At 36.4% G+C, this 14942-nt stretch overlaps 1 protein-coding gene across 17 annotated transcripts in view; it reads left to right on the top strand.

Moving 5' to 3' along the window:
• Window positions 1-271: 271 nt before the first annotated feature.
• cngb1a (cyclic nucleotide gated channel subunit beta 1a) overlaps window positions 272-14942 on the top strand; it is a 51863-nt gene continuing 37192 nt past the window's right edge. For 5 of the 17 annotated variants that reach the window (XM_030127774.1, XM_030127767.1, XM_030127737.1 and 2 more), the window contains exons 1-15: window positions 272-403; window positions 5023-5176; window positions 5303-5342; window positions 7179-7221; window positions 7870-7960; window positions 8084-8100; window positions 8410-8424; window positions 9171-9246; window positions 10489-10570; window positions 10658-10754; window positions 11144-11295; window positions 11395-11461; window positions 12445-12474; window positions 14095-14155; window positions 14279-14303. In XM_030127774.1, the coding sequence (XP_029983634.1) occupies window positions 5024-5176; window positions 5303-5342; window positions 7179-7221; window positions 7870-7960; window positions 8084-8100; window positions 8410-8424; window positions 9171-9246; window positions 10489-10570; window positions 10658-10754; window positions 11144-11295; window positions 11395-11461; window positions 12445-12474; window positions 14095-14155; window positions 14279-14303 (949 nt within the window). In that variant the 5' untranslated portion in view covers window positions 272-403; window position 5023. The remainder of the gene's footprint in view (window positions 404-5022; window positions 5177-5302; window positions 5343-7178; window positions 7222-7869; window positions 7961-8083; window positions 8101-8409; window positions 8425-9170; window positions 9247-10488; window positions 10571-10657; window positions 10755-11143; window positions 11296-11394; window positions 11462-12444; window positions 12475-14094; window positions 14156-14278; window positions 14304-14942) is intronic. The other 12 variants (XM_030127750.1, XM_030127746.1, XM_030127742.1 and 9 more) reach the window with 12 other exon arrangements.

The following is a 14942-nucleotide window of genomic DNA, read 5'->3' as shown; positions in this document are numbered from 1 at the left end:
ACAAGCACAATTTCCAGGGGCTTTAATGTATTCATTGTTCAACACATTGTCATTATAGCTCAGCCTTGAACAAAGTGCTGAGTCAAGACATAATATAAATTATTAGTATAATATAAATACTGATATGGATATCTGTATATAGCTTTGGATTAAATCCCACATTTCTGTATGGTTGTAGGTGTAGATTGAGGGGTGTCGTCCATGAGGTTCTCTTCACTTTCCAGCTTTTGGGAGTGTAATCTGAGCCCCGTCCCATCCAGCTCTGTCCCGCTCTGTCCTTCACTTCCACACTAATCCTGTTAGCAGAGTTCCTCTATAATCCTCCCACAGCATTTTCGATCCCTGCAGGTCTTCACAGCTTCAGCTCGGTGGGATGCTGCTGGACCCTGACTGAAGAACTCAGGTAGGACCCCCACACACAGACCACACCCACCCACACCCTTTTACCTGGACACCTGCGGCTCTGGAAACTCTGCAGAGATACTTTCATTAGGTTTAATGTACTTAATATACTTAATATGGTATACATAATTTGTTGGAGAATTTTTTTTGTTCATGTCATGCACAGTCTGCACTTTGGATTTATTTTGTGTTTCCAGATAAAGAAATGGAAGAATCAGTAACAAATGCTGTTGCACTAAGTATTTAGTAATATTTATTAATACATAGATTTTTTGCATGAGCTTCAAGAAATGGTTAAAGTTGAAGAGGTCTGTTCTCATTTTTAAATTATTAGTGAAGATGATATAAATTTCATGTTGGTCTCTAAAAGTGTGGAAGCAAAGAAAGACATTTTTGCATATTTTATTATTTTTAGCCTTAAAAAAAACTTAACGTCATTGAGATTTTTGCAAGGAGTCTGACTGCTTTAGTTTGTTTCTTCATTATTTATTCGTAATAAATAGCAAATTCAGTGCATACAAGAGCAATATGTGTATATGATTATATGTCAAACTTAAAATTTATTTATCTGTTCATGTGTAGTTGAGTCTACAATGATCAGAATTGTCAAATGTAGAGTAGCACTACATGTCATGGACATGAAAACACCTTACACATGGGTAAAACTAAATTCAGTCACTGAAGTCAGCATAGTAAAATTCACATTTTAATTTATCCAAATTCTGCCAATAGTTAAAAGACAAGTTTGGAGTTGCAAACTGCGCAGGTGAATGTTAAAAAATCATTTTAAAAAAAGTCATGCTTCAAATTAGGTTTGTTTTACAGCTAGTCAGCTATTTTAAATTGTACAATACACAGTGTTCTCTGTATCCTACATTGTTTTATTTCTGTATTTTATCTGCATATATTTTGTCCTTTCAGTGTGCCTATTTTATGCATCTAGAATTCAACGGTTTATAAGATTAACATTTTGCTACTATTTGCTTAGATCTAACAACCAAGAATCAATACAAGAATGTCTCTGTTATGAAGAAATGTTTGACACAGTTTGAGCCACAGGAAACCAAAGTTCAGCTAGATCCTAACATGTTACAGTCCACCCCAGAAGAACCTGGTCCAGGTTCAGTTCAGGCCAAACGCTGATACCTGGACCTCACATTCAGTCCAAATCAGTCTACAGTCCAAAACTAAATCTGGATTATATTGAACCGGTGCCGGTCTGTGCTTGGTTGTCTGGACAGAACTGGTGTCAGTCCTTGAGGAAACACTTAGACTTAGTTCTAGTTGATAGTTCAGTGACTGATGGTGCGTCTATCTGGTATATACGAATCTGGGGGTCAAAACAACAGAAAACTCCTATAAATGAATAGACCCTAACGAAGAAATTATGTTGCACCTGCTCATAAAACTGCAAAGAGAAGGCAAATTTTTTGTTGTGGTTTTTATGTACAAAACCACAGTGATCTTCACATATTTTTGTTACCCAGTTATGGACTGTTTTACATTACTTTTAGTAAAGAACTTTACTCACCACATTTCATCTGACAGCTTTACTTTCTTTTCAGAATACAGTTTTTCATCCCCTTCCTGTTTATTGAAAACCATGTATCTCTAAATGTCTTGGTTTTTACCCTCAGCCCTCGCTGCAGGGTCTTGTCATCAGTTCATCGTCCATCTGTCCCTCCATCCATCTGTCTGTCCGTTATGTTTAATATTTGTAATGGACTGTTTCTTTTAATGGTTTTGTCTAAATTCTCATACTTCTTAATCTAACTAATGGAAAACCTCTCTTGGATTTGCTGAAAAATGCATCAGAAAGCACCTGTTTTTCTGAGCTCATAGAAAATTGACATTTTAGTGATATGTGGTTCTCACAGGACAGTGATGCTACAAACACATGATGATGTCATAGAATATGACACTGTAGATTAAAATACACAGTTTATAAATCCTTAAGGGTCCTCATTTTCCTGAGGGAAAATGAGGACCCTAGGGATCAATAAAGTTCTCTCGAATTGAATCTAAATTATCTCAAGAAAATGTAATATACGCAATAACGCAGCGGTGAAATGACTCAAAAACAGTGCATATAATAAGGCTGTGAATGCACTGGACAGCTGTGTCCTCATTTGGTGTTTTTATCCTTAGCTCAGCCAACCTACAGCCAGAGGAGCCATATATCCTTTAGCATAAGGCTGAACTACTCCTTTCGAAACTCAAACATCTGTTGGTGGAAAATGAGGATCCCAGGCCATGTGGAGTGATGGAAGAACTGGCCTTAATGGGAAGCTGACTTGCTGACTTTTGATGTTGCTGATATTCAATAAGTTAATTCACTACTATGGCCTCTTAGTATTCATAAAGGTTTGAGGTATTTGTAATTTATTTGACCATTTCCATTTAAAGATACTTCTACAGCCTCATATTTCAGAGGCAAGAATTAAAGCTCGGAGCAAGGTTTATTAAATTGTACAAACCAATATGAGAAAATGTTTAATAAATTGTAAATGTAAAGTTTAGATCCACTTTTCATTTAAATGGGATTTGGATGTGTAAAATGTTTATACTTTATTAAGTGTATTTGATTAACTTAAAAAATCAGATTTTCCTACTTTAAATCCACTCAATAATATTTCACTGTCATCATATTTATTTTAAGTTGCTGATGGTTCATGTGTCTTTTGCTTGGTACTTTAAGTTTATTTGATCCTTCTGTATTTTTATATCGATGTATTTTAAAGGGAGGACTTTACACCGACTATTGAGTGTATTGGGTGGTACTGTAGAGGTTAAACTGGTAGTTTGACTCCCCGACTTGCTTACATGTACCAATTACTACCTGATTACCTGACCGACTGGCTGATCAGTTAGCATTGTCAGTTAGCAGGCTGGCGGTTCGACCCGCTCACCTGAAAACAGAACAGATAAACTTACAAGAAATAAACTGGAAACACCAACCAGCAGAGTTAAACGGAGCGGTTATGATTGATAAATGAATGTGCAGTGACACAGCTGGTTTCAGGTCCAGACCTCCTCTGTGGAGGATTAGGGTCATGTCCAGTCAGTTCTAATTCAAAGTGACACTCAGCCAGACATGATCTTAACTCCATTAAGCAGTACAGAGAAGACAGACAGTTGTACACCTAGTAGAGAAAGGATTTTTGAGTTTATTCTGTAAATTACCATAGGAATTTAATATTATTTGAATCTTAAACTCACATGGACTCATTTGTGGTTTCATCTTTAGAAAATCAAGGTTGAAGGAATTCATGTCATTTCACAATATTATGAATTTGATGTAACTCCGGGTATATCGTTAGCCTCTTAGCATAATTGCCTAAGTCATATTTTTGGCCAAATTGTGATATCCACATTAAATGAAGCACCAGTGTTATGACAGTAAAGTTACCTAGATATTAGTATTTAGCTAAAAATATAACTTAGGCAATTAAGCTATGAAGCTAACAATGTATGAGAATATAAATGAAATGTATGGATGTAAATTTATTGTTGATGTCGGGTTTAGACCAGGGGTTATTCCAGTTGTGTTATGTTTATTAAGAAGTTAATTGTAAAATTAGGTCTACTTCATGCTCTATCTTTTTAATGCCTGCTCTTAGATTTCTTTAGTGATGGAGTCCTGCATTCAGAGAAGCACTGAGTACACAAAACCACCTTAACCCTATAATGCCAAACATGTCATATTTGATCCATGAGTTTTACAGCCCTCTACATGATCAGTGTGGTATTTTTTTTTCTAGAAAAACCTGATGTATGGCATACAATTAGATACATGCAATACACAGATAATCCACTAGGGGGAGGAATTCATTCCCCAGAGGCCTTTCCTGTGACACTACAAGACTGTCATTAATGAGGAACGTGGCAGAACTTTGCCAATTTGGAAAAGGAATTACCAATTTGTTTGACATGTTTGTGTTATATTATGTTTTTGTTTGTTCAAAAATGATAATATTTGAGCATTGAGACCCAATGGATCAAATATGATACAAAATTGAAACTCATACATGGAAACTGATATTTGAACAAACATTTTTTTGGTTGTTCAGAAGAACCAAGAAAGGTTCCAGTTTCAAAGAACTGGAATTTTCTGTCAGTGATTTAATGGTTCAGGCTTTACAGGGTTAACCGTTTACATTTACAGATATTTGTTTGTGCTCATTAAGTTTTCATTGTTGTGTGTAAAGTATCTGCTGTAGGTAGGAAACGTCAGAGTTTTACAAACGTGGTTCTCAACTGGTTTGGCTTTAGGTTGAGTATTTGACTATTGTCATCAAGTCACAAACCTCTTTTCTACACTGCAAGCTAAAGAAATGTATTCTTTAAAAACATGCTCATTCAATGTCAGTGTGAGGTTTTTAACCAACATGAGTCTATTAATTAATAACCTGAATGAACATCACAACTGAGTTTGCACACAATACATGTAAAACAAGTTAAACATAACATTTTAGTTTTGATGAGAATATTTGAAGCACATGTGACTTTCCTAAAGCATTTCCTCATATAAGCAGAACTTTAAGTGGCTTTAATGTGTGATTATTTGATAGTGTCTGATATCCCGGGGTGGTGTCTGTTTGTGTCTCTCCTCTGATTCAGGATGTTGAGCTGGGTGGTCAAGGTCGTGCCCCAGCCGCCTGAGCCTCCGTCCAAAAATGCTGAAGAGAAAAAGGAGGAGAAACCAGCCGCAGCCCCACCTCCTCCTGCTCCAGTTGCCCCTCCAGCTCCGCCCCCTGCCGCCCCGCCTGCTGCTGTAAGCCACCCCCCTTCGATAATGCTGTTTGATTGGACATTGGCTGCATTTGTGTGTTTTAAATTCTGCATGAAAGTATTTTAAACATTTTGTAATATGATGAAAATATTGTTCTGATCTGAACAGGACAAGAAAGTGACATTTAAAGATGAGTGCAAAAATGAAGGTAAGTTTTCCCACATATCAACACTGACAAGGACACAACCACAACCACATATGATATGTATTGACCATACAAGTCCACATGTATGTTTGAAGGCAGTTTTCATCATTGAGTGAATAGGACCAACTTGTTTTATATAAGGTTGTATTTACCACTTAAGTCTATAATTCATAACCTATAATTCACATTTATGACCTCACCTGAAACTCTGAGTATGCACCTGTGTCCTTATCAGTCTGAAGCCTGCTCCTGTGTTTTCTTTATATGAAACAGTTCATTCATGGTGACATTTTCATTTGATTTAACACTTGTTTTATACAGTTCTGTGCAGCCTTTAACATGGTTGGTTTTGAAGAGTTGTAATGGACATGTGTGTATTTCTAACAGGATGTATCTGCACAATAATGAAATGCACACTATGAATATTATGATATTAATGTGATGTCCGTTTGGATTCAGTAAATCCTCAACTCTGGATGTTTTCTGAAATAATCTTGTGTTATATTACACACCTTCAGAATGCCCCAGATGCTCCTTTATCCATTTCTCTGTCCAGATGATCCCATATAGCTTCTAAAATATTCTTTTTTTTCCTGAAATGCATGACATATCTCACATATCACAGTCTTTCAGTCATTCCAATTTTTATACTTATACTTTATACTTATGTTGAATTCTTGTGGCATTCAGTATGGGCAGCAAAGTAAGATTTTCATTGTACAGGGAATCTTGTTTCTTTACTGTACACATGACAATAAAGTAGTGTTTTTCAGCCTTGGGGTAAGGACCCCACATGGGGTCGCCTGGAATTCAAATGGGGTTGCCTGAAATTTCTAGTAATTGATAAAAATGAAAATAAAAAACTTACTAATAAAAAATATATGGTGAGTTGAGAGAGACAAACTGTGAGTCTGAAACTGAAGCACTGTGGTTCTGTTTATCTGTCAAATGTTCATTGTGGTCAGTTTCAGATGCTGCAGCTCTTTCATAATTCATAGTTTGAGTTCTTGTTTGTTCAGTATTAATTGTCAGCCTTGTAAATCCAAGCTGGACTGACTGTACATATCCTGACCAAGGAAAATCAAATTCTCACTTTGTGCAGTAATCTACACCTGGCTTTTCTGCCTCTGTCCAGAAAAATATACATTTTATAGATTAAATGTCATCTAAAATTAATGTTTATTTGCAACATAATATAGCAAACTGTTACATGATTGAAAACAAGTTAATTTTAGCAAAAAAAACAAAAAAACAATTGCTTTGAATGTCTGGGGTCGCCAGAAATTTGTGATGTTAAAATGGGGTCACGAACCAAAAAAGATTGGGAACCACTGTAATAAATACCTTGAATCTTTAATCTTTTAGTAATATATGTTCTACTGGAATATACAGCAAATACATAAACGGTATGAAAACCAAAATGCATGACTAAATGGAGCTCACACTAATTCTGCCTGTTTAGAATCTGTTTAGTTCTTGTTAGAAATAGACACATGTCCATTTCAACCCTGCAAAAACAGCAAAACTAAAAGCTGCTTAATACTTTGGCACAGTACTTTATAAGTTCATATCCCTACATATTTGTAACAACTTGACCTGTTAGCGTACAGATGACAGAATTTTACTACAGTCAACAATATTTTCTACAGTAGGAAGGCTGCAGGTTTTCATTTTAAAATGACCTAGCTTTGGACTAATTGGTTTATTACAAATAACATCTACTCCAGTAGTTCACTATAATATTAGTAGGCAGATGTCCCTAAAATCTACATCCAAGCATAATAGTATATGTTTTCTATGTGTTCAACTGCCATTTATTTTGTATGATTGTTTCAAAAGCTGACAAACCAAAGCAAGACGGACACGTAGCAGAGGCAAACAGGTGAGTTGAACTGATTCTGTCAGTGATATTACATCAGTAAAGTGATTGTCAGTACTTGTGTTATTTCCTACAAATCCATTGTAGAATAGAATAGAATGGAATAGAATAGAATAGAATAGAATAGAATAGAATAGAATAGAATAGAATAGAATAGAATAGAATAGAATAGAATAGAATAGACTGTATTTGCCATTTGCACAAATACATTGCAGTATAGGTACATTGGAATTCTTGTGCGTTTCCCTGAGTCACGGAATCCAGAAAAAGACATGAACAAAAACAGAAACAAAACATAAACACAGCTAAAACATATAAAAACAGTTAGAGCACAGACAGATACAGATACACACTTGTAAAATAGAGTACTGTATCAGAAAAAAAAATAAATAAAAGTACTGGGAGGTAGAACAGGTTATTGCATATTCAATTAAAAGCATGTATGTACAGACCACCAGCAGCCATTAATCTGTACAGTGCTGTCCCTGTTTGTGTAGCCTGATTTATCTGACTTGCCTGTGCTCTAGAGTGTCACAGAAATTAATTTAATTTTGTTGAAATATTTCTTACATTTTATACATTCGTTTGACTTCATAAATGAACACAGTCTAAATAACAGTGAAGGTAATAGTGAGGGTTCTCTGTTCCCAGCTCTCAGCCTGGTGTGTTGACATGGATCAGCAGCACTCTGCCTCAGCCGGCATCCTCACCCAAAGTGACCCGAGCAAACTCTGTAAACAAGGTGAGGTCACGGACCCAACTGTGTCTTTATCAAGCTGCAAAGATTTCTTTAAACTCACATTACGTGAACTTAGTAATAATATTTCCGTGTGGTCTTTTCTTTTATGATTATCTGCATTCATAGGAAGAAAATACGACCAGGTAAATTCAGTTTGTGTAGCTGTCATTGTGTGATTACATTATTGACCTTCAAAATGTAATAGCTCAGAAAAATAACTTTATTTTTTAGTCATTTTTAATTTTTTTTTAATTTGCATTGCAGAATAGCACTAATTGGAATGACATATTTTTTCTTGCTAAAGAATGTCTGGATAACAAATGAACCCACCACCATCACAGTGGTTGTCACCTAAATGGTCACAAGACCAATGTATTACAAAGACTGAGAACCACTGAGTTAAAGTGGAACTAGTTAACTAATATGTGTTTTCTCCCCTCTGCCAATGACAGTAAAGCAGAAGAAGAGTGAGTAATGGTTACTCTAACAACCAGCAGCTCTAAATGCCAAATAATGAGCCATTTTATAGCCTATTAAAAACCAGGCTGCCAAATAGTGAGCCTCTGTACTCAGTAGCAGCAGTAAAGATGCCAAATACTGACCTTTTATTATAGGCTTTTTAAAGAAGAAAATGTGCCAAGTAGTGAGATGCTTTACATTAATATATGAGTAGGCTGCTTGCCCAATAGTGAGCCATACAAAACCTATGTAGAACCAATATATAAACCCTCTAAGATGCCAAATTGTGTGAGCTGCTTCTTTACAAAGCTGTCACCTTAACAGAAGGATGCCGAATTGTGAGATGCTTTGCAAATCCCTTTCCAAACAGGATGCCAAATAGTGAACCATTACTATGCACTATAACAAGTAGTGATCTGTTTTATATCCCAACCTACAAACAGGATGCCAAATAGTGAGCTGCCTTACATCACATTATTTAACAGGATATCAAATTGTGAGCTGCTCTACAAACCCTTGAGTTGACGGGATGCCAAGTAGTGCTGCTATTTAAAGTGACAACAAGTAGTTTGCCATCTTCTAAACCTTTCAGCGGTCAGAGTGCCAAATAGTGAGCGGCTTCATGAGCACACAGATGTCCAGTGGAGTTGGACATACTAGTTGTATTATATGATTATCATATGCTGTGCTTTAAAGTCTTTAGATTTATACAGGGAGATATTTTCAGTGGTGGTAACTTCTGTTTTATTCACAGTAAGGGAATGATAGCATGGATCGCTCAGGGTCTGGAGAAAGTTATTCCTCATCCTGATGTGAAGCAGCCAGCTGAGGTATGACAACAGATATGTAGATTACGTTTCATTTGTCTCCAAACCTAAACTAAAGATGTGCGTGTGATGTAACTGCACAAATAGTATCTGCACATAGAAAACCGTCCTGACAGGGGAGGAGCCTCTTCAACTCAACTGCAACACTCGCTCAAGTTTTTTTTTTTTTTTTAAACCTTTATTGAAGCAACACCAAGTGACAAGGAAACTACATGTACAGTATTATACAATATTTACATTTACATTAAATCATCATAATGTGGGGGAAGGGGTGGGGGTTAAGATATATGGCATGTAATATACAAAAGGAACAAAATGTCAGTCAGCAGTATGAATCAATGTCCTGTCTTGGTTGTGTAAATGTTTTGTGTGTGGTGGAGTGTGTAAGATGTGTATGCGGTGTGACTGTTGTGATGTGGGAGAGAGAAAAAAAAAAAAAGGAGGAAAATGGGGGGTGATAAAAAATAAGTACATAAATAAATGAAAATAATTAAATGAAATTAAAACTACAATTTTTCTATATTTGATGCCATTGCCCCCGCTGCCTCACTTTGCCATCACAGCACTGTTGCAACTTTTTTTTTTTTTTAACACTCGCTCAAGTTGACATTAAGACTTTTTGTGGGAGCAGTGGCTGATATTCTGGATTGCACCAGATTTATTAACCCATAAAGACCTAGTGTTACTTCTATGGCAACTCCCAAATGATTTTTTCTCTCTATTTAACCCTATTTATTATAATCTTATCTTTTGAATTTGGCATTTTTTCAGTGAAAATCATTTATTTTCCTATGCTTAATTCACTGATCATGTAGATGTTCATTAAAGCACAGATTAAAGTTGAGGGTTGTTATATCAGAAACAGAGAAAACTGAAGAGAAAGGGACTTTTTCAGCAAAATATGTCAGTAACTGAACATAAACAAGTGTCTCAAATGTTATAGAAGATGACGGGGTTTTCTCATTCACTATGGAGCCTCTGAACGTCCAAATGGGTCATATCTGATGACCAGGAAAAGATGACAAGCTGTCTTTTACATCAATTATTGACATGTATTGATAGGGTTAGCGGATCAACAGGTATTAAACAGTTTAGATCAGTAGATGGTTTGAGTCGCCAGTGGCTATTTAGGTCTTTACGGGTTAAACACCACAGAAATCCTGCAGTAACCGAAAACTAAAAAAAAAAACTGAGCCTACAGCCCAGCTCTGGTCAGTGTACTTACCTGTGTTTGTTTCTCCTCAGGTGTGTCCAGCACCTGCTGCACCAGCACCGGCACCACCTGCACCAGCACCAGCACCACCACCAGAACCAGCACCAGCACCAGGTGAGACAGCTCTGGATCCTGCAGATTCACACTGAGTGTTACCCAATGTAAAATGGATCTTAACCTGAAGCTTTTGTTGTAATTCAGCTCCACCTCCAAAGCCTCAGGTTACTGTAGTGGAGGTGAAACCAAAAACTGAGGAGAAAACAGAAAAAACTGACAACAAGCCGTCAGTTCCACCAAGGTATGAACTTATCTCCCAGACTTAAATGCACACTTATTATTCAAAGTGCTTTTTAATTTATGTTTAATGACATTCAATATGTTCATAAGCAAGTTCTATGATAAATAATAAGTATTTTTTAATAAAGCTGCCAACATAGAAACATCAAATTGTGAGAACCTTTGAAAACTACATTTTACAACTTTATTAACACTTTATCAACTTTATTAACATGTTACAAAGGAAGGCACTATATACTGAAAATATTTAGCACTGAGCTTATGAACCATCTCTTACTTGAGTTATTGATTAAAGTGACCATATTATCATAGAATAAAAGTATAACTCTGTTGATACCAAGGGGAGATATCAGCCATGAGTTTAATAATTTAAATATGTTTATTTCACAGTATGATGGACTGGTTTAAGCAGGGAATTGAGAAGGTGGTTCCTCAGCCTTCCTCGGGTCCTGTGAAGAATGAAACCCCTGCTCCAGCTCCAGCTCCAGCTCCAGCTCCAGCCCCAGCCCCAGCCCCAGCCCCAGCCCCAGCTCCAGTTAAAGGTACCCTTTTACATTTAATCTTACCTGTATTCACCTGTCGATGTTTTTTTCAAGTGTAAGAGGAAAGATGTAACGCAGAGTGTTTCCCCTCATTCGTAGTTGAAGCTCCACCACCAGAACCTCCGCCTCCAGCTCCAGCTCCAAAACCAGCTCCAGAAGCTGAGAAGTAGGTTTGAGAGGATGCCACTGGCTTCAGCCAGGCCGAGATACTAAGGTGGACCAACTTAGACGGTGGTGTCCCCAGTTAGACATCAGTCAGGGAGTCGATCTTAGCCTGTATGTCAGCTCGTTAACAAGAACACTGACAACATCTGCAGCGTCATAAAATGTGTCTGAACTTCAATTTGATGAAAAACTGAATGATGAAAAAGGCTTTCAAATCTGGCATTTTGAGATGTGCCACAAATATTTAGCTAATTTAATTTATCAGTGTTTTCACCATGAACACCTACAAATGTTATTGGTCTTTAAAGCTGTTGATTCTAATATTTGCACTTACCCCTTGGCAAAGTGTAGATTTGCTTAACCCCCTCCAATAATCATTTTCCCTCAGAAAACCTAGCTCTGAATGAGACCATATATATTCATACCACTTCATCTTTCATTACCAGTCCTCTCTCCACACTTCAGTAACTCTGTGCAAACACTGGAGACAGGTTTAGTATTATCCAAAATCATTGTGGAATAAGGGGAAAAAACTCTCTGTGTTATTTGTCCCATTTATATCCCATTAAACTACATGCTCTTACAATGGGCAGATAATAAAACCAACTATGAGCACCTCGAACAGAAGTGTATTTAATGTAACCGGACTTTAACAAGATGTGACTGATCATCACGAATAACCAGCTTTCAATGTTTTCCTTCAAATCCAATGTATTTCAGTGCATATAATGTTGGGGATAAGTAAGTTTGGTGAAAATTTTGCATGTGGAGAAGTGAGGCATGTTATAAAAATGACAAAGTCCTCACAAACAAAAACGTCAAAATTAGGTAAATTAATAAAGGAGTTAAAATTTTTGAGGAGTCTACCAAAATAAAAAATGGACTTGGAAAAATCCAGCATATGTCCACTTGAAAGGCCAAAATGACATATAGAACTAAGTATATTTGTTAAACACTATTATGTTTTATTGTTGTCTCACCCAGGCCTTCTAATGATCCTGCACCACAGTCCAAGTAGGTGGAAACATGTTCATTGAACTTTACATGAGCAGGAAAGGACACAGGTTTAGCTGGAAACTCTCAAAAACCTTATTTTTTTGATATTAAATTCACATTATCGTATCTAAACTAGAAAACCTCCCAATTTGGAGTTTGAGATGTTTATGCATTATTACAAAATCATTATCCTTGTTTCATGGAGAGAGGATTAAGCCTGTTCCTATCATGCTTATATTTATGATGAATACCAGCATACAGTAATATTACTTTTTATTAACAAGCAAAACATTAATAAACAGTGCATGCCCTTTATAGCCTCAGCGCATTAATGACCAAATGTGCTGCCCAGCTAGGAGCTATAAACACAAAACAATTCACTTCGAGTGCTATAAAGAGAAGGTTTATGTAAAAAGGTTATTGTTATTAAATTAACCCTTTAACCCCTAAGACATGTGAATTAGCGTCTGTTTCAGGTTCATAAAAGCTGCTGTGTTCCTTCTCTTTTGGTGGTTTTGTTTTACTGTGTGTTTTAGGGTCAAAACAGGTGGAATAACAGAAAGACAAAGAGAGGAATTGGAGTTTGACAGGTCTGGACTAAATAAGGCACTCAGAATGTACATCAATAAGAGATTTAGGATGTCGAACATCAACTGTGACCTGGAACACACTGAACAACAACAAGGATTTGAATTTGGGCCCAGTAGTTTTAGTTTTGGGCTATTTTTTCCTAAATCAGTCCAAGTGCTTTTTGGCACTTAGTTGAACTCCAAAAAGCAGTTACAAAGTCCAAATTCAGTAAAAACACGGTAAAAAATAAATAAATAAATGAAAATCACCACAACACATGAAACAACAGTGAAGACAAACCACAAGGAAAATGGTGTAGAATAAAACAAAACAAAAAAAGCCCAAACCATCTATTTTTATGGTGAGTCGGTCTCACTCACTGCTCTGTGTTTCACCTCCCATTCCACAGGTGGTGGAGGGTGCACTGAGCATGCTCAGATGTCTGTGGAAAGAACAAAGTCTATTTTGTCAGCCCATGTGGAATTTTTTCTTATTGAGTAAACGGTTGAATTTTTACGAATATTTAAAATAAATCATACATTCAGAACACTCACCATAGACACGTCATGGGGTTAAAGGGTTAATTAACCATTAAAGAAAAACCTCTGATGGATTTTAAAGCTCTGACAAAGAAAATTATTGGGCCTTGATTAGATTAAACATATTAACAGGAGAGGAAAAAAGGAAATAGGTACACAGAGGAAGCTATAGCACAGTGGTATCAGTATATATTAAATGTGTAAAAGGTCAAAATGTGTCAGATCTTTATGTTTAACTTATGGCTCAAAAGCAACCTAAAATAAAACAGTGTAAATGTGGCTCAAATATAACCCAAAGATGGGATACTAGTGACCTCGTGGATGAAAAGACATTATTATTTGTAGCATCAATTGTCCTAAAATAAAAGTAAGAGTGTTAGTCAAGTAAAATTTATTCATAACAATGACTAGTGAATAAAGAGATTTGCAATAATTTGTAAGACATACAACAAAAACAATAAATTGCTATGTTTTAGGGTTTGTTTTTAGAGCAGAACAAGATTTTAAGGTGCCGTTTGTGTGTTCGCAGTATGATGGGCTGGATCGTCAGTGAGATTGGTCGCATGTTGCCTCAGCCTGTACCGAAGCCGGTGAGTCAAAGGATACAACGTTTCACCTCTGATGCACATAATTCACATTCAGAGCAGTGAAGTGTTTGAATACGTCTCAGTAGCTCTGAACTTATATACACTGTATTTGTTGTCTCTATGCAGGACTCTGGTGATGAGGTGCAGAAAAGTAAGTCAAATATTTTCACAACTTTCACACTATTTCATTTTTTCACACATTAGAGACTGCAAGGAAATCTAATTTTGTGTCACACAAAATAAATAAATCAAATCCAAAACTACAACAAAAGAGAGTAAAAACTAAGTATTTTCACATCTAACTGGTTTGTGCCTGTCTGAGTAAATCTCCCCAGTCTTTATTTCTTACGATGGCATATTAGGGCCACATAAGAAAATAAAAACGCTTGTCACTACGAGAATAAAGTCGTAATATAATGACAATAAAGTTGTAGTTTTAAAAAAACTCATTATTTAATGAGAATAAAGTTGTAATATTTTGAAAATAACGTCATAATATAATGAGAGTAAAGCTGTACCCACTCATTGAATAATGGAGGACTTGGAACATTTTGTGAAGTTCTACTTTTATTTGGGGTTTACACACAAAGGCCAACTACTGAGCCTATCCCCTCATCAACACATTATTATTAGACTAAGGACTTTGAAGCCAGTTTGCATACATTTGGATTTGTTTTGTCGTAAGAACCAAACTGATTTGGAGCAAATTGCCTCTTTTGTGGAGGAGGAACTGATGAAGTGGTCGTCTGCAGGGCTATCGGTAGTTACACCAGAGAGAAATACAGAGAGG

Source organism: Sphaeramia orbicularis, chromosome 3 (genome assembly GCF_902148855.1).
Source record: "Sphaeramia orbicularis chromosome 3, fSphaOr1.1, whole genome shotgun sequence".
Lineage (NCBI taxonomy): Eukaryota > Metazoa > Chordata > Actinopteri > Kurtiformes > Apogonidae > Sphaeramia > Sphaeramia orbicularis.
The sequence above is the reverse complement of the archived record's forward strand: the minus strand, read 5'-3'. Positions and strand labels throughout refer to the sequence as shown.